The 20084-nt window shown below is 37.7% G+C and overlaps 1 protein-coding gene across 2 annotated transcripts in view; it reads right to left on the bottom strand.

The window, feature by feature from the left end:
• Positions 1-1611: 1611 nt before the first annotated feature.
• Positions 1612-20084, bottom strand: part of DHX40 (DEAH-box helicase 40) — a 50783-nt gene continuing 32310 nt past the window's right edge. For both annotated transcript variants that reach the window (XM_068530272.1, XM_068530273.1), the window contains exons 13-18: positions 14695-14809; positions 13932-14040; positions 13131-13225; positions 4621-4690; positions 4087-4315; positions 1612-2893 (exon numbers count right to left, since the gene is read on the bottom strand). In XM_068530272.1, the coding sequence (XP_068386373.1) occupies positions 2754-2893; positions 4087-4315; positions 4621-4690; positions 13131-13225; positions 13932-14040; positions 14695-14809 (758 nt within the window). In that variant the 3' untranslated portion in view covers positions 1612-2753. The remainder of the gene's footprint in view (positions 2894-4086; positions 4316-4620; positions 4691-13130; positions 13226-13931; positions 14041-14694; positions 14810-20084) is intronic.

The raw sequence follows: 20084 nt of genomic DNA, 5'->3' as shown, positions 1-20084 counted from the left end.
AATATGTTAAATGTGAAAGACAACAAACACATGTAGGCAAGGACATGGAGAAAAGGGAACCCTTGTACACTGTTGGTGGGAATGTAAATTGGTGCAGCCACTATGGAAAACAGTATGGAGGTTCCTCAGTAAGTTAAAAATAGAACTGCCATACACCTAGCAATTCCACTTCTGGGTATTTTTCTGAAGAAAACACTAATTTGAAAAGCTGTATGCAACCCTATGTTCATTGCAGCATTGTTTATAATAGACAAGATATGGAAGCAACCTAAGTATCTACTGATGGATGAATGGATTAAGAAGATGTGGTATATATATTTACAATGGAGTATTAGCTATAAAAAAAAAAAGAAAGAAAGAAACCTTTCCATTTCCAACAACATGAATGGACCTAGAGGGTATTATGCTAAGTGAAATAAGTCAGAGAACGACAAATACCGTATGATTTTACTTATATGTGGAACCTGAAAAATAAAACAAATGAACAAACATAAAACAGAGAGAGTCATAGATACAGAGAACAAACAGGTGGTTGCCAGAGGAGAAGGAGGAGTAGGGGGATGAGTGAAATAGGTGAGGGAGATCAGAGGTACACTCTTCAGGTCTGTACCTTCAGAGGTACAAAATAAATGAGTCATGGGGATGAAATGTACAGCATGGGGAATATAGTCAATAATATTGTAATATCTGTGTATGGTGACAGATGGTAACTAGACTTATTGTGATGATCATTTGGTAACGTATAGAAATATCAAGTCACTATGTTGTGCACCTGGAAATAACACAGTGTTGTAGGTCAGTTTACTCCAGTTTACTTTTAAAATTAATTTTTAATTGAAGTATAGTTGATTTACAATGTTTCAGGTGTACAGCAAAGTAATTCAACTATATATACATACATATATATTCTTTTTCAGATTCTTTTCCATTATAGGTTATTATAAGATACTGAATATAGTTCCCTGTGCTATACAGCAGGTCCTTATTGTTTACCTACTTTATATATAGTAGTGTGTATCTGTTAATCCCAAATTCCCTACACTTCAATTTTAAAAAATGTTAAATGTGAAAGACAAAGACAGAAGACCTTTTCCAGATTAAAGGAGATTAAATACAATACACGATTCTTGACTGGATCCTGAACTGGGGGAAAATGCTATAAAGGACATTATTGGGAAAACCGATGAAATTATAGATATAGACTATAGATTTAGAATGTGTGCTTAATAAAAACTTACTGAAATAAAAGAGCTGTCATTCCAAGAATCCACATACACCCCCACCACGTCTAAGGAAATGCACTGATACACACCTGAGAAGAGAAACTGATAGGACTAATGTGCTGAAACAGTGTCTTGAGGACTGAAGATTAGAAGAACAAATTAACAATGCTAGGAATGTTCCGAGAAACCATCACCACTCACCTTACTTCAAGAACAAACATGGATTTGGGTCCTCATGTGATTTTTCAATAAAGGCTTCAAGTTTCTAATACTGAACAGAAAATTGTTTAGATGCCAAAGGAAGTAACTGCGAAAGAGTGAGTTATCTATTAAAATTTTAGATTCTTAATTTTTACAGAAAACATCTAAAAACACACATTATACTGCCTTTTGAATTTGAACGACACTAATAGCTTTATTTAACAAACATTGACTACTATGTGCAAAGCACTGTGCTAGGTGCCATGAAAGATACAAAGATGAAAAAGACATAGTCCCTGCCCACAAGGAGCGTATAATCTAGTGGGGGAGACAGACAAATACACAAATAACTAGAATACAAGGCAGTAAACAACAGAGTGGACAAGTGCTGAGTGTGGCCTGAGTGTGATACTAACTAGCCTCAAGGTTCCAATTTGAAACACTGGTGATGTAGTGTTGACTGCTTTGAAAATCCCATTTCAAGATCGGCATAATAGATGTTTAAATGGTCCTACCCAAGCAGCTGGAGGCAAGAGAGTAGGCCAGGTGGAAGGGCTGTTTGAAACACTGTCACACCTACATACATGGTGCTGATACAGGTATGTAGGGACAGCTAAAAAGAGAACATATATATATCATCTGTCCTTTGGTTAATGGCTATAGCTACTGTTTTAAACAATATACTTTTATATAAAAAGGAATTTGTATAATCCCAGAAAAATCAACTTAAGGATTAATATTAATTCAACAAAGAATCTTGCCATAGGCAATTTTCTTATTTACTAATTAAGTCTTTTCTCTAAATATCTATAAAGCTCTGTAGCAATTAAAGGGTTAGACATCTAAGTATTGCTCAGTAAAAACCTCTTTTATGTTCAGCCTTCAGAAGGAAATGGTCACATACCTGATAACCTGATATAATACTATTCTAATAGCAACAAGAAGGCCTTAAAGAGATTTAAGGAAAATAATTTTTAATGCTTCAATGCAAATGGAATACACACTGATTAAATACAATTCAATGTTCTTTGAAAATATCTCACTGACAGCATTTGATACCAGTTAAGGCCAGCAAAATTGAAGTGAGGAAAATATCACATATATTGTCTTTCATTGGTTTCATATATCATTTCCTATGACTATGGCAACTCAATCTTTACTTTGAAAATTCCATTTATTGGTACTGATGAACTTTGATTTGCTTTTAACTCGTATGCTAAAAACAGCTGCTGACCACTTCCTCTCGGTAGTGCTGTCTGACATAAATGGCAAAGCAGAAGCACATTTTCTGGCTCCTTTTCCTACTTCCTGAATTGGAGGGTTCACTGCTTAGCCTGTTTCCTTCAGGGTGTCACTGTGATCCTGGGACCTCTGCTGCTTTCTCTCAAGGAAACGAGCACGTGCGTCTGATATGGATTTATCATCATTTCTTCTTTGCATTTTCTTTAGGACTTCTTTTGATATTCCATCTGAAAACATTACAAATTAATCCAATAAAATTTTAGTTTTGAGTTTCAGTATCAGAAATGTTAAGAGAAAGAGATGCTCTGATTTTTAAATGTTAAGGGGAAAAGAAGGAAATTAAATTTTGCCCTTTCAAAAGAAATGATATAGTCTATGGATAAAAATAAGAGCATAAAAGGACTTCCCAACTGGTCCAGTGGCTAAGACTCTGCACACCTAGTGCAGGGGGTCAGGGTTCGATCCCTGGTCAGGGAACTAGATCCCACATGCTGCAACTAAAAAGATCCTGCGTGCCGCAACTAAAAAGATCCTGCGTGCCACAACTAAGACCCGGCGCAGCCAAATAAATGAATGAATGAATAAATAAATAAATAAATAAATAAGAGCATAGAGGTCTGAGGAGTCAGAAAAATTGACCCTAAGTCAAGCATATAGTGTGGTTATACACTACAACAAAACAGAGTAGTTAACATTTCCAATGACCTTGGGCAAAATTCCCCACCATTCTATTTCTCAGTGATGTTAAATAAGGATAATACAATTTGCTCCATCAATCAGCCTCAAAAAGCTTTACTGAAAAGCTCTTTTTATTTGTGAGCTGAGAATTAAGCTTTCTGTCCTAGTTCAGTACCACAGCAGTTTATGCCTCACAACTAGGGACCTAACATTTCACGGAAAAATCTCCTGAAAAAAAAAAAAAGATGTTCTGCGGTAATAATTCACAAAATTTTATAAACAAAATAAAAATAGTAAAGCACTACTGGGAAGCAATATGGCATAATAGTTAAGAGTAGAGGCCACGGAGTCAAATTCCTTGGATTCAAAATTCAGATTCACCAAATATTAGCTTTGGGATTTTCAGTAAATTATTGTATACTGCTAAGTATTTCCTCATCTATAAAGTAGGGATATGCAGTTACTTCACAGAGTTATTGTGAATATTTAATGGGGTAATGCAAGTTGTTAGCATGTGGCAAAAAAGTTCAATAGATATTGTTATTAATAATGTTGTTGAACAGAGGGGTTAAGGAAAACATGATTAACTGGAAGGAAAGAAGGAAGTCAAAATAAGTCTGAGACTCATGACAACTCTTTGCTTTTCTGAGGAGACAGAGCCAGAATCTAAGCTCTGTAACAGTTTGTCTGTAATTATATGAGAATTTGGACACTTATGCTCTAGAACAAGTGATTCACTCACCCTTTAGATGCTTTACATTTTCCTTATTGGTCCACCTCCTTCTTGCATCTTCTCTCATTTCACGTCGGGCCACACTGCTCAAATCGTGTGCATTAAATTCATGCAACTTGGGTAACAAGTCTCTCACCCATTCATAACGGATTGGACACACAATTCTTGCGTAGACTTTGGTGGTAACTAATACCTCATGGAAAATGATCCATTCAAGTTTGGTTTCCTGTTCATGAAGCTAAACAAAAGAGTTCATTTAAGGATGATAATTCAATAACCTGCCTTATTGCACATTAGACCAACCAAATACCAACAGCCCAGACTCTTCTGAATTAATTTCTATATTCTTCAATCAAACAGGAGGCATGGGCCAACCAATACCTTTATGTAATATAGATATATACTAAACTTATCCTCAAAAGAGAAAAGTAGAAGACGTCTGTATATTATCTATTCCTATACCTTTACAAAAGGAAGAAATTCCTACACCTTCCTTTACAAAAGGAAGAAATTTCTTCCTTTTATTAAAAACAAGGTACTTACTGCTGAGGAAGGATGAATGTGAACTGGGCTTCCCCGCCCATCCATTGTGCAAAACGTTCTCCCAACAGACCTAAGAACCAAAAAACCAAAGGATAAAGACAAGAACAGTAAAAACAATGAAATAAGTTTACAGCACTAAATAAGTTTCATCGTACAGCACTAATGACGAAAAATTATACGTTCTACTACAAAAATTGCTATAAGCAGAGGTTTATATTTATTCAACTGTCACTATAACTTCTCTACCAATTGATCTTTTTTTCTTAATTAATTAATTTATTTTTGGCTGCATTGGGTTTTCATTGCTCCGCGCAGGTTTTCTCGAGTTGCGGCGAGTGGGGGCTACTCTTTGCTGTGTTCACGTGCTTCTCTTTGCGGTGGCTTCTCTTGTGGCGGAGCACAGGCTCTAGGTGTGTGGGCTTCAGTAGTTGTGGCATATGGGCTCAGTAGTTGTGGCTCATGGGCTCTAGAGCACAGGCTCAGTAGTTGTGGCGCACGAGCTTAGTTGCTCTGTGACATGTGGGATCTTCCCGGACCAGGGCTCAAACCCGTGTCTCCTGCATTGGCAGGTGGATTCTTAACCACTGCGCCACCAGGGAAGTCCCCTCTACCAATTCATCTTAAAACTAATGATACAGGGAATTCCCTGGTGGTCCAATGGTTAGGACTCTGTGCTCCCACCGCCAAGGGCCTGGGTTTGATCCCTGGTTGGGGAACTAAAACTCCACAAGCTGCATGGTGCAGCCAAAAAGAAAAAGAACTAATGACACAACTTAAATACTCATTTTAATTAAGTATAAACATTTCTGGTCAATAAATAGCAATATTAACAATAATATTGTATTTGTGCTTGAGAATTTCCAAAATGCTTTCATAATAAAACCTCAAATAAGCCTATGAGTTTTGAGAGCCAGGTACTTTACTAAAAGGTCAAAACTGAGATTCAAATAAATTAGATAGCTTTCTCAAGGTCACAGAGCTAACGTATGATGAAGCAAGTCCTAAACATAGGTCTTCTGACTTAAATACAGTATTCTTTACATTATATTATGCTACATCTCCTTTCAAGGGTATAGGTAATTTTCACTATTCTAAAATACGATAATTAGAGCAGAAGCAAGAAGAACTACAGTCCTGCAGCCTGTGGAACAACAACCACATTCACGGAAAGATGGACAAGATGAAAAGGCAGAGGGCTATGTACCAGATGAACGAACAAGATAAAACCCCAGAAAAACAACTAAATGAAGTGGAGATAGGCAACCTTCCAGAAAAAGAATTCAGAATAATGATAGTGAAAACGATCCAGGACCTCGGAAAAAGAATGGAGGCAAAGATCGAGAAGATGCAAGAAATGTTTAACAAAGACCTAGAAGAATTAAAGAACAAACAAACAGATATGAACAATACAATAACTGAAATGAAAAATACACTAGAAGGAATCAATAGCAGAATAACTGAGGCAGAAGAACGGATAAGTGACCTGGAAGACAGAATGGTGGAATTCACTGTTGCGGAACAGGATAAAGAAAAAATGAAAAGAAATGAAGACAGCCTAAGAGACCTCTGGGACAACATTAAACGCACCACCATTCTCAGTATAGGGGTACCAGAAGGAGAAGAGAGAGAGAAAGGACCCGAGAAAATATTTGAAGAGATTATAGTCGAAAACTTCCCTAACATGGGAAAGGAAATAGCCACCCAAGTCCAGGAAGCTCAGAGAGTCCCATACAGGACAAACCCAAGGAGAATCACACCAAGACACATAGTAATCAAACTGGTAAAAATTAAAGACAAAGAAAAATTACTGAAAGCAGCAAGGGAAAAACGAAAAATAACATACAAGGGAACTCCCATAAGGTTAACAGCTGATTTCTCAGCAGAAACTCTACGAGCCAAAAGGGAGTGGCACGATTGTGATGAAAGGGAAGAACCTACAACCAAGATTACTCTACCTGGCAAGGATCTCATTCAGATTCGATGGAGAAATCAAAAGCTTTACAGACAAGCAAAAGCTAAGAGAATTCAGCACCACCAAACCAGCTCTACAACAAATGCTAAAGGAACTTCTCTAACTGAAAAACACAAGAGAAGAAAAGGACCTACAAAAACAAACCCATAACAATTAAGAAAATGGTAACAGGAACATACATATCAATAATTACCTTAAACGTGAATGGATTAAATGCTCCAATCAGAAAACACAGGCTGGCTGAATGGATACAAAAACAAGACCCATATATATGCTGTCTACAAGAGACCCACTTCAGACCCAGGGACACATACAGACTGAAAGTGAGGGGATGGAAAAACATATTCCATGCAAATGGAAATCAAAAGAAAGCTGGAGTAGCAATACTCATATCAGGTAAAACAGACTTTAAAATAAAGAATGTTACAAGAGACAAGGAAGGACACTACATAATGATCAAAGGATCAATCCAAGAAGAAGATATAACACTTATAAATATATATGCACCCAACATAGGAGCACCTCAATACGTAAGGCAACTGCTAACAGCTATAAAAGAGGAAATCGACAGTAACACAATAATAGTGGGGCACTTTGACACCTCACTTACACCAATGGACAGATCATCTGAACAGAAAATTAATAAGGAAACACAAGCTTTTTTTAAAATTTTTTAAATTTTTTTTGAAACACAAGCTTTAAACGACACAACAGACCAGACAGATTTAACTGATATTTATAGGACATTCCATCCAAAAACAGCAGATTACGCTTTCTTCTCAAGTGTGCACGGAACATTCTCCAGGATAGATCACATTTTGGGTCACAAATCAAGCCTCAGTAAATTTAAGAAAACTGAAATCATATCAAGCATCTCTTCTGACCACAATGCTATGAGATTAGAAATCAATTACAAGGAAAAAGACGTAAAAAACACAAACACATGGAGGCTAAATAACATGTTACTAAATAACCAAGAGATCACTGAAGAAATCAGAGAGGAAATCAAAAAATACCTAGAGACAAATGACAGTGAAAACACGATGATCCAAAACCTATGGGATATGGCAAAAGCAGTTCTAAGAGGGAAGTTTATAGCAATACAAGCCTATCTCAAGAAACAGGAAAAATCTCAAATAAACAATCTAACCGTACTAAAGGACCCAGAGAAAGAAGAAAAAACAAAACCCAAAGTTAGCAGAAGGAAAGAATTCAATGAAATAGAAACAAAGAAAACAATAGCAAAGATCAATAAAACTAAAAGTTGGTTCTTTGAGAAGATAAACAAAATTGATAAACCATTACCCAGACTCATCACGAAAAAGAGGGAGAGGGCTCAAATCAATAAAATTAGAAATGAAAAAGGAGAACAGACACCACAGAAATACAAAGCATCCTAAGAGACTACTACAAGCAACTCTATGCCAATAAAATGGACAACCTGGAAGAAATGGACAAATTCTTAGAAAGGTATAACCTTCGAAGACTGAACCTGGAAGAAATAGAAACTATAAACAGATCAATCACAAGTAATGAAATTAAAACTGTGATTAAAAATCTTCCAACAAACAAAAGTCCAGGACCAGATGGCTTCACAGGTGAATTCTATCAAACATTTAGAGAAGAGCTAACACCCAACCTCCTCAAACTCTTCCAAAAATTTGCAGAGGAAGGAACACTCCCAAACTCATTCTATGAGGCCACCATCACCCTGATACCAAAACCAGACAAAGATGTCACAAAGAATGAAAACTACAGGCCAATATCACTGATGAACATAGATGCAAAAATCCTCAACAAAATACTAGCAAACAGAATCCAACAACACATTAAAAGGATCATACACCATGATCAAGTGGGAATTATCCCAGGGATGCAAGGATTCTTTAGTATAGGCAAAACAATCAGTGTGATACACCATATTAACAAACTGAAAAATAAAAACCATATGATCATCTTAATAGATGCAGAAAAAGCTTTTGACAAAATTCAACACCCATTTATGATAAAAAACTCTCCAGAAAGTGGGCATAGAGGGAGCCTACCTCAACATAATAAAGGCCATATATGACAAACCCACAGCAAACATCATTCTCAATGGTGAAAAACTGAAAGCATTTCCTCTAAGATCAGGAACAAGACAAGGATGTCCACTCTCACCACTATTATTCAACATAGTTTTGGAAGTCCTAGCCACGGCAATCAGAGAAGAAAAAGAAATAAAAGGAATACAAATTGGAAAAGAAGAAGTAAAACTGTCACTGTTGGCAGATGACATGATACTATACATAGAGAATCCTAAAGATGCCACCAGAAAACTACCAGAGCTAATCAATGAATTTGGTAAAGTTGCAGGATACAAAATTAATGCACAGAAATCTCTTGCATTCCTATACACTAATGATGAAAAATCTGAAAGAGAAATTAAGGAAACACTCCCATTTACCATTGCAAAAAAAAAAAGAATAAAATACCTAGGAATAAACCTACCTAGGGAGACAAAAGACCTGTATGCAGAAAACTATAAGACACTGATGAAAGAAATTAAAGATGATACCAACAGATGGAGAGATATACCATGTTCTTGGATTGGAAGAATCAATACTGTGAAAATGACTATACTACCCAAAGCAATCTACAGATTCAATGCAATCCCTATCAAATTACCAATGGCATTGTTTATAGAACTAGAACAAAAAACCTTAAAATTTGTATGGAGACACAAAAGACCCTGAATAGCCAAAGCAGTCTTGAGGGAAAAAAACTGAGCTAGAGAAATCAGACTCCCTGACTTCAGACTATACTACCAAGCTACAGTAATCAAGACAATATGGTACTGGCACAGAAAGAGAAATATAGATCAATGGAACAGGATAGAAAGCCCAGAGATAAACCCACGCACCTGTGGTCAACTAATCTATGACAAAGGAGGCAAGGATATACAGTGGAGAAAAGACAGCCTCTTCAATAAGTGGTGCTGGGAAAACTGGACAGCTACATGTAAAAGAATGAAATTAGAATACTCCCTAACACCATACACAAAAATAAACTCAAAATGGATTAAAGACCTAAATGTAAGACCGGACACTATAAAACTCTTAGAGGAAAACATAGGAAGAACACTCTTTGACATAAATCACAGCAAGATCTTTTTTGATCCACCTCCTAGAGTAATGGAAATAAAAACAAAAATAAACAAATGGGACCTAATGAAACCTAAAAGCTTTGCAAAGCAAAGGAAACTACAAACAGGACGAAAAGACAACCCTCAGAATGGGAGAAAATATTTGCAAACAAATCAATGGACAAAGGATTAATCTCCAAAATATATAAACAGCTCATGCAGCTCAATATTAAAAAAACAAACAACCCAATCCAAAAACGGGCAGAAGACCTAAACAGACATTTCTCCAAAGAAGACATACAGATAGCCAAGAAGCACATGAAAAGCTGTTCAACATCACTACTTATTAGAGAAATGCAAATCAAAACTACAATGAGGTATCACCTCACACCAGTTAGAATGGGCATCATGAGAAAAGCTACAAACAACAAATGCTGGAGAGGGTGTGGAGAAAAGGGAACCCTCTTGCACTGTTGGTGGGAATGTAAATTGATACAGCCACTATGGAGAACAGTATGGAGGTTCCTTAAAAAACTAAAACTAGAATTACCATACGACCCAGCAATCCCACTACTGGGCATATACCCAGAGAAAACCATAATTCAAAAAGACACATGCACCCCAATGTTCACTGCAGCACTATTTACAATAGCCAGGTCATGGAAGCACCCTAAATGCCCATCGACAGACGAATGGATAAAGAAGATGTGGTACACATATACAATGGAGTATTACTCCACCATAAAAAGGAACAAAACTGGGTCATCTGTAGAGACGTGGATGAATCTAGAGACTGTCATACAGAGTGAAGTAAGTCAGAAAGAGAAAACCAAATATCATATATTAACGCATATATATGGAACCTAGAAAAATGGTACAGATGAACTGGTTTACAGGGCAGAAATTGAGACAGAGATGTAGAGAACAAACGTATGGACACCAAGGAGGGGATAGCAGCGGTGGGGTGCAGGGGGGTGGTGGGATGAACTGGGAGACTGGGATTGACATGTATACACTAATATGTATAAAATGGATAATGAATAAGAACCTGCTGTATAAAAAAATAAATAAAATAAAATTCAAAAATTCAAAAAAAAATACAATAATTAGAACATTTCATCTGCATTTTTTCTAACTCATGTTAACTTTAAATTCTTATCCTCTTCTATACTTCCCTACATATATGTAAGTCCAAAAACTTGTCAAAATTATACCTTAGAGCTCAATCATCACAACTGATTTCCTACAGAACTTTACATATATTCCTATTATAACCCAGATCAGACTGCATTATAATTATTTGTATATATATATCTACAAGGTACATATTTGGACAGTACAAAAATCTTTTTTACTTGAACCATTTGAAAGTTAGTAGCCAAACTTATGACCCATCATCCCCAAATACCTGAGTGTGCATTTCCTATAATCAAGAATATTCTCCTATATAACCATAATACAACCATCAAAACCAGGGGATTAACACTGACACATTACTAGCATCTAATCCTCAGAACCCAATGAAGTTTACCAAATGTCCTAATAATATCCTTTATAGGCAAAAGGATCCAGTTCAGAATCATTTATTGCCTTTACATTTTATGGCCCCTTAGTCTCCTTCATGCTGGAATACTCCCCAGTCTTCCTTTGACCTTCATGATCTTGACACCTTTAAATTATCAGCTAGTTATTTTGTAGTATGTCCCTCAATTTGATTTTGTCTGTTTTAGGATGATTAGATTCAGGTTACAGATCTTTGGCAGGAATATCACAGAAGTGATGTTGTGTTTTCATTATATCCTATCAGGAGGAACATGATTTTGATTTGTTGCCAGGCTTCTTCACTGAGAAGTTACTTTTTCCCTTTGTAATTAACAAGAGTTTTGTGGAGAGGTGCTCAACTATGTAAATAATTCTATTTGTCATTAAACTTTTAATTTACTCATTTATTAATTTATATGATTATAGACCCATGATTTCACATTTTATTCAATGGGTTATATAATCCATTACTATCATTATTTATTTCAATGCTCAAAATATCCCATCTTTGATCAGCTGGGACCTATTCAAGCTGGCTCCTTTGTACTTCTGACATGGTCTCAACCTTCACTGATCACTACTTTGCTTGCTGGCAAAATAAGATGTTTCAGGCTCATCATGTACTTTCCCAGCCCTATTTCTCCAAAGAGCCCTGGGTCTTTCATGTGGCAGATGGTTGTTCCAAGTCAAGATCTGGGCACAAAGTATATTCATTCCTATTATAGTGTCATTGCTCCCAGTCCATCTCATAGTCAGGTTACGTATTTACATACATACAAATACATATTATAAACACACACACACACACACACACACACACACACACACACACAGTACCATCTATTTTTATTACCATATCAATCTATCCATCCATCTAACTATAGTAAAAACTGTATACCAGACTTCCCTGGTGGTGCAGTGGTTAAGAATCTGCCTGCCAATGCAGGGGACATGGGTTCGATCCCTGGTCCGGGAAGATCCCACATGCCGCGCAACAACTAGGCCCGTTTACCACAACTACTGAGCCTGCACTCTAGAGCCCGTGAGCCACAACTACTGAGCCTGCGTGCCACAACTACTGAAGCCCACGCGCCCACAGCCTGTGCTCCGCAACAAGAGAAGCCACCGCATGAGAAGCCCGCGCAACACAACGAAGAGTAGCTCCCACTCGCCACAACTAGAGAAAGTCCGTGTGCAGCAATGAAGACCCAACGCAGCCAAAAATAAATAAATAAATAAATAAATTAATTAATTAAAAAACCCGTAATACCTGAAGTTCCAATCAACACCACAGGGCTCATTCTTGTTTTCTCCCTTTCAGTATTTCTAACTCCCTTCACCATTTGCCTTAATACATTCAATTATGTGATCAATTCCTCTGTATATAACGAATCTCCCATCACCACCACTCTTACCCCTTTCCCTACAAAGATGGCCTCCCTCCCTACACTCAGACTCTGACACTAAATACCAAATAACTCCCACGTGAGTACCTTCCCCAATCCTGCTCAAGCCCTGACATTCCACACCAAACTACCCTTCCTCAGGGATGCCATCCTCAACCTATTTGGCTTTCACACTCCAAAAAGAGCCACCCCTCTGCAAGAAAACCAGTGTCACTCAACTTAGGCACTAATACCCCATGCTGGACAGCTGTCCTACAGACTCCCCTCCTGCCCCACATGAGCTTCAATATCTTGCTCTCAGCCACTGCAGCTCCCCTTGCACAAGTGACAATTATGAAGAGGGTCACTGTAATTGATGTCATCATAATCACAGAGTTTAAATCAAACTGTCTTTAATATTAAATATTTAATATTGTCATCAAATACGGTTGTATTTCTCTATCCCTCTCAAGCTCTTACTGCTTACCTGCGAGCTACATTTTTGAAATAACCTGCACAAAGACATCTTCGCAGTACTTCATGTTTAGGGCCTTCAAAGGTCTCTCTTGGGAAGTCACTTTGCTATAGAAAGAATACATGTACAGTGGTAAATCTCACAGAACAATTTGAAATAATCTTTTAGTTTGAAAAATCCACATTTCTAAAGACTTCTGTTTCTGGCCAATATGGAGTAAGAGGGACCAGATTTACCCTTCTGCTTGAACCAACCAAAAAATGGACAAAGCATATGAAATAATGATCTCCAAAACACTATATATCAAGCAATAAAGGACAGTGACCTCTGAGAAATAAATGAAGTAGGGAAAATAAATGAAGTAAGTCCAACAACTGCCCCAGCTTACAGTCAACCTTGAGAAAGATTCTGGACGAAGGTGCAGGAAGGGAAAAACCCAACTGGAACCTGGAGAACTCCCAGACTTAAAGAGACAGAGCTGAGAATCCAGGAAGACCAGGATGGCTAGAGTTCCCAGGCCAGAGTTCAGGAGAGAAGAGATCTGCATAGAGAACTCCAGAGATATGCAGAAGGGCCTCAAGAGTTCAACTGAGTACTGGTAAGCATATGAATGTGAGGAAATTACCCAAGGCCAGGAAAAGGGCCTCCCAAAAGGATAAGGGATAACAGAGCTGTGTGCTCGCACAGGGTCAGGAACGGTGCCTGTTCCTACAAACCATTCTTCAACACCTTATAATACACATGGTTTGGGGTAGAGTACTCAGAAGGCCTTGCCAAAATGCTACTCAAGGAAAAAAACATTATAGCAATCACCTGTTTAAGCTTCCTGATCAGTTCTCTAAGTTGAGCTTCAACACGAAATGCAGAAAATAAGCACCTCCAATGAATCCAATGTTTCTGGCACCACGAAGCTGGAGCTCCACTGCAAAACAAAAATATTGGTGTCTCAAATATATCTTCTATGAGTGAAAGACAGTCGAACATTCTCATTTCTATTACACAACTAGAAACCCATAGGCATCTGTCAGCTCTTTTATGAGACCTGTCCAATTAATAAAAAAGCACTTTAAGGAATTTGAAAAAACAAATTAATGCAGGTGCCTCTAAGTGAATTAAAACACGATTTGTAAATGGGTTCCTTTTTATTCATATATGCTTTTAACAAATATCCAATCATTTTCTCAACTAACCTACTTGTACAGAGCCAAAATTCTATAAGGTCATTTTTCAGGAAAGGTTTAGGGAGAGAAGAAAGAAGAGAACTAATGTTACGCAATAAATGACTACTAAGTCATAGTCACCTGACAGAGAAATCTCACTAATGTTCACAAAAATACCTAAAAATACCTTGAGGTCAGTATCATTCCCACTGAACCTTACTGTCTAAAATCTTATACTATATTGAAGATATATTTCAAACTAACACTTTCCAGTACGAAGAACTATCTCACATACCTTGATTTGCACTGTTCAAAGATGACAGCTAAAGTCACAAAGTCATTAAATCCTCCAGCAGACTATATTGAAGATATATTTCAAACTAACACTTTCCAGTACGAAGAACTATCTCACATACCTTGATTTGCACTGCTCAAAGATGACAGCTAAAGTCGCAAAGTCATTAAATCCTCCAGCTTTAGCTGCCAATTCTCGATGTCTCTGTTCTGCTTCCTTCTGGTACTCTGGATCAACTAAAACGACAATTGGAAAGGCAGTGTAGTTCTACTTTACATCAAGTGCCTATATTCACTTTGTTTATTCAAGCTCATTAAAATCTGCCTCGCCCTCTGAGGTGGAATAAGGGAGAAGTACATTAACTCTTCTGGGGGGGTCTCTAATTACTCCCACAATTCCTTTTCTTCTTTAATCACACTTTGGAGATTTTACCAGAATAGCAACATTACTCCTCCCAAATAGTATTTAGAATTTACTATTGGTTTTTACCGTAAGAGTAACCCATGCTCACAGTAAAAAAAACTTACGTAAAAGTTCAATGTTCCCCACTTTGTTACATTACCCATAAACCAATCCTCAAGGCTAACCACGGTTAATTATTTAGTGTGGGTCCTTCAAGATATTTTCTATATATATACAAGCACTGTGTATAATGGTTTATTTTTACATAAGTGGGATATACCTTCTGAAATTTCCTTTATTAGTAACAGCTTAATGTAAGTACATATAGAATTATTCATTCTCAAACATACCTACATTGTATTTCTCAGGGGTATAAGGAACATAACACAATTTAACCAGTCCCTATTTATCCAATTCCTAATTATGGACAATTAGGACCATCATATATGCAGAACTGAACTACTACAAACTTTTCTTTTTTAACTTTATATTGAAGTATATCATGCATACAGAAAACTACACAGGTCATAAGTGTACAGGTCAATGAGTGGTCACAAATATAACATACCAATGTACCCAACACCCAGATCAACAAGCAGAATACTACCAGCATCCCAGAGCCCTTTTTTTGCTCTCCTTCCAATAACTACCCATTACCGTCCACAAGGATAACCCATATCCTGACTTCGAACCCCGAAGAAGTGTTTTGCCTGTTTCTAAACTTAACCCCCCCCCTTTTTTTCAAAAGGTCCTAGGGCTTCTTCCCTCATTGTAGGGCATCAAACCCCCACCCTACTCGTTCAGTATGCCCATCGCAGCGAGATTTGGCAGAGGCACCATGCTGCCCAATTCCAGGCAGCAGCACTTAGACAGACTACAATGTGAATGTGCAAAGCATCAGTTCCAGGTATTAGGAAGAAAGCAATCTGATTAAATGAAACACTCACGAAGATATAAAGTCTTCTATCCCAGGCTTTAAGTGGCTTCCACCTATGTGACCTGGGTAACAACTGAAGGAAGCAGCTAGAGACAAAAGGAGAGCAAATATGATTTATCACAGGCCATACAAATGGCCCTGCCAAGGTGAAGATATAATGCCTATCTCTTGAACCAGTCATGGACATTGATTTGTAAGCCAAAACATCTAATTTCATGCACCCAAACACCATTGCCCAGAAGGTACTATGCCAAAAGTGGAACTGCACTAGACTCAAGCATCAACCCTGTCCTGGCTCCAACACTAAGAGACAAGCCTACCTATCAGCCAGGGGCTCCTGCATCCTTGAATTGTGGTATCCCTGCTATACAAACGTAAAGTCCCAGCCTCCTCCGACCTCTGGGCTATGAAGCCTCAGGGAAGCTTCCTATTATGGTTCAGTTCTTCTCTTCTCTGCCTCCTGCTGACCCTAGAAATGGTCAATTTAGCTGTAATACCTACTACAACAATTTACACAAATGGCTTACCATCTCTTATTAAAATGTCATAATAACTACAATAAATTTTAGTGGATTACAATTCTAAACTCAGTTTATATTTTGTAAGGATTAACTCCGCATGGTTAGTGTTGGATCTCTGCTGTTTAAAGAGTGGCTACCTGCTCACACTTTAAAAAATGTAGAGAGCACACTGCTTTTCTGGCTGTCCTTCCCACATTGTCACTACCTTCTCTCTGTCTCTCTCTCTCCCCCTGTTATTCTCAAAGTCAAGAGAAAATACAGAACATATAGAACATATTTTTGTTCCTTTTCCCTAACTCTTCCCTCAAAAATAACCTAATTAATTGAAACTAAAACTGGCAGAAGTCCCACAGTAAATTCAGGATTTCTATAGGAAAGTAAAAAACCATATCACACACAGTTCCTACAATCCCAGCAAGTTTATACTCTGACTAAACAGTAGTTTGACTATCCATCTTTAATTACTTTCCCAGCAGACTTGTCATTTTCTTTAATTTATTATCTTTCCCCAGATTGAAATTCTATTATCAGTTTTAACTCATGCAAATAATGCTACTGAGGCAAAAACTAAATAAGCTGAAGCAGCAACACAAGGCTGTATCAGCTGAACTTCTCTCTTTGGGAAGATAAGTGAATACTTTTCTATATAACAACCAATCAGAAAATAAAACTATTACACAGAAAGGGTTTTAATAACAACAATCCGCAGAGCTGAAGCAGGGGAGTAAGGCTGTAAGTGACACATACACATAAAGTATGATTTATTTCTAAAAATATCGCAGTTAAAATAATTAAAAACTTTAAAACCAACACAATGTTATTTTAAATTTGTTCCATTTTAAGGCAATGCTGTGTACCACCTTAAAAACATTTAAGAGCCCTCACTCCATTGTCTGACTTCTAAAGCAATATCTATACTAGCAGACATTGTGTACACAGTTTACTACAGCAAAAGAGCTATTACTAAAAATGTTGACAGTATCATCATTTTGATGTTTAAAATCTTTATTCAACGTTAGATCTGAAAATACTAGTCAGTTTTACCAATAAATATATAATAAACTAAATTAGGTGATCTACAATGACTAAGACGCGAGCCAGAAAGAACTGCTTAACCTATAAAGACTATATATGCACTTAAAAGCAGTTGGACAACGAAAACTTATTTTAGGGTGTAACAAGATCTCAGCAAGTCACATGCTCAAAAACTGAAGCTGCATTTTGTAACAGTTGAAGCCTTGATGATCCAGGTTTAAAAATTAAGCCTAGGGGCTTCCCTGGTGGCGCAGTGGTTAAGAATCTGCCTGCCAATGCAGGGGACACGGGTTCAAGCCCTGGTCCGGGAAGATCCCACATGCCGCGGAGCAACTAAGCCCGTGCGCCACAACTACTGAGCCTGTGCTCTAGAGCCCGCGACCCACAACTACTGAGCCCACGTGCCACAACTACTGAAGTCCGCATGCCTAGAGCCTGTGCTCTGCAACAAGAGAAGCCACCGCAATGAGAAGCCTGAGCACTGCAATGAAGAGTAGCCCCCACTCGCCGCAACTAGAGAAAGCTGTGCACAGGAACAAAGAACCAAAGCAGCCAAAAATAAATTAAAAAAAAAAAAATTACGCCTAGGTCATATATGTACATATAGCAAGAGTGTCTCTTCTTTAAGTATGAATAAGAAACTGGTAGCAATTGTTGCCTCAAGGAATCAGACCTGGATGATGCCAAGGAATGCACTTGCCAAGGTGCCTAACTTTATTTGGATCAGACTATGGAGCAAATTATGCCCCAGGGCACTGTCAAAAACAACAGCTCAATCAGCCACCAATCCATGGAGAATGACAGCTTGGTGTAATACCAATAGAGGCAGACCAGCAAAAATTGCAGTAGAGAAGCCAAACTATTTTTATTGAAGTATGGTTGACTTACAATATCATAATAGTTTCAGGTATACAACACAGTGATTCAATATTTTTATAGATTATACTCCATTTAAAGTTATTACAGGGACTTCCCTGGTGGCTCAGTGGTTGGGAATCCACCTGACAGTGCAGGGGACGCAGGTTCGAGCCCTGGTCCCGGAGGATCCCACATGCCACAGAGCAACTGGGCCCGTGTGCCACAGCTGCTGAGCCTGCGCTCTGGAGCCTGCAAGCCACAACTGCTGAAGCATGCGTGCCTGGAGGCCGTGCTCTACAACAGGAGAGGCCGCCGCGGTGAGAGGCCGCCGCGGTGAGAGGCCCGGGCACCAAACGAAGAGTAGCCCCCACCTGCTGCACCTGGAGAGGACCTGCGCGCAGCAGCAAAGACCCAACACAGCCAAAAATAAATAAATAAATTTATTAAAAAAAAATAAAGTTATTACAAAATAATGGCTATATTTCCCTGTGCTATAAAATATATCATTGTTGCTCATTTATTTTATACATAGTAGTTTGCATCTGTTAATCCCACACCGTGATCTTATCCATCCCCCCTTCTCTCTTCCCACTGGTAACCACTAGTTTGTTTTCTATATCTGTGAGTCTGTTTCTGTTTTGTTATGTAAATTCATTTATTTTTTAGGTTCTACATATAAGTGATAACAGAGTATTTGTCTTTCTCTGTCTGACTTATTTCATCCACATTGTTGCAAATGGCAGAATTTCATTCTTTTTTACGGCTAAGATATACCCCATTGTGTGTGTGTGTATATATATATATATATGTATGTATATATATATATATATATATATATATATACACACACACACATATATATATATGTATATATACATACATATACATATACACACACCATATCTTCTTTAACCATTCATCTGTTGATGAACACTTAGGTTGCTTCCATATCTTGGCTATTGTAAATAATGCTGCTACAATGCTATAACTGGGATACATGTTACCTTTTCAAATTAGTGGTTTCATTTTCTTCAAATGTATACCCAGAAGTGGAATTGCTGGAGGATAAGGTAGTTCTATTTTTAGTTTTTTTGAGGAAACTCCATTCTGTTTTCCATACTGCATGCACCAATTTACATTCCTACCAACAGTATACTAGGGTTCCCTTTCCTCCACATCCTCGCCACCATTTATTATTTGTAGACTTTTTGATGATAGCCATTCTGACAGGTGTTAAGGTGATATCTCATTGTGGTTCTGATTTGCATTTTTCTGATAATTAGCAATGTTGAGCATTTTTTCATGTACCTGTTGGGCCATCTGTATATCTTCTTTGGAATAATGTCTATTCAGGTCCTCTGCACCCCCTTTTTTTGCTGCAGGGCTTGTGGGATATTGTAGTTCCCCGACCAGGGACTGAACCCAAGCCCTCGACAGTAAAAGCACGGAGTCTTAACCACTGGACCATCAGGGAATTCCCGGCCCATTTTTCAATCAGGCTGCTTGTTTTTTTGATATTTAGTTGCAAGCACTATTTATATATTTTGGATATTAACCCCTTCTCAGTCATATCATTTGCAAATATTTTCTCCCATTCAGTAGGTTGTCTTTTCATTTTGTCAATCATTTCCTTTGCTGTGTAAAAGCTTTTAAGTTTAATTAGGTCCCACTTGTTTATTTTTGCTTTTGTTTCTTTTGCCTTAGGAGACAGATCCAAAAAAATATTGCTATGATTTATGTCAAAGAATGTTCTGCCTA

This window comes from Eschrichtius robustus, chromosome 20 (genome assembly GCF_028021215.1).
Source record: "Eschrichtius robustus isolate mEscRob2 chromosome 20, mEscRob2.pri, whole genome shotgun sequence".
In the NCBI taxonomy this organism is placed as follows: domain Eukaryota; kingdom Metazoa; phylum Chordata; class Mammalia; order Artiodactyla; family Eschrichtiidae; genus Eschrichtius; species Eschrichtius robustus.
This window is presented reverse-complemented; position numbering and strand designations above follow the sequence as displayed.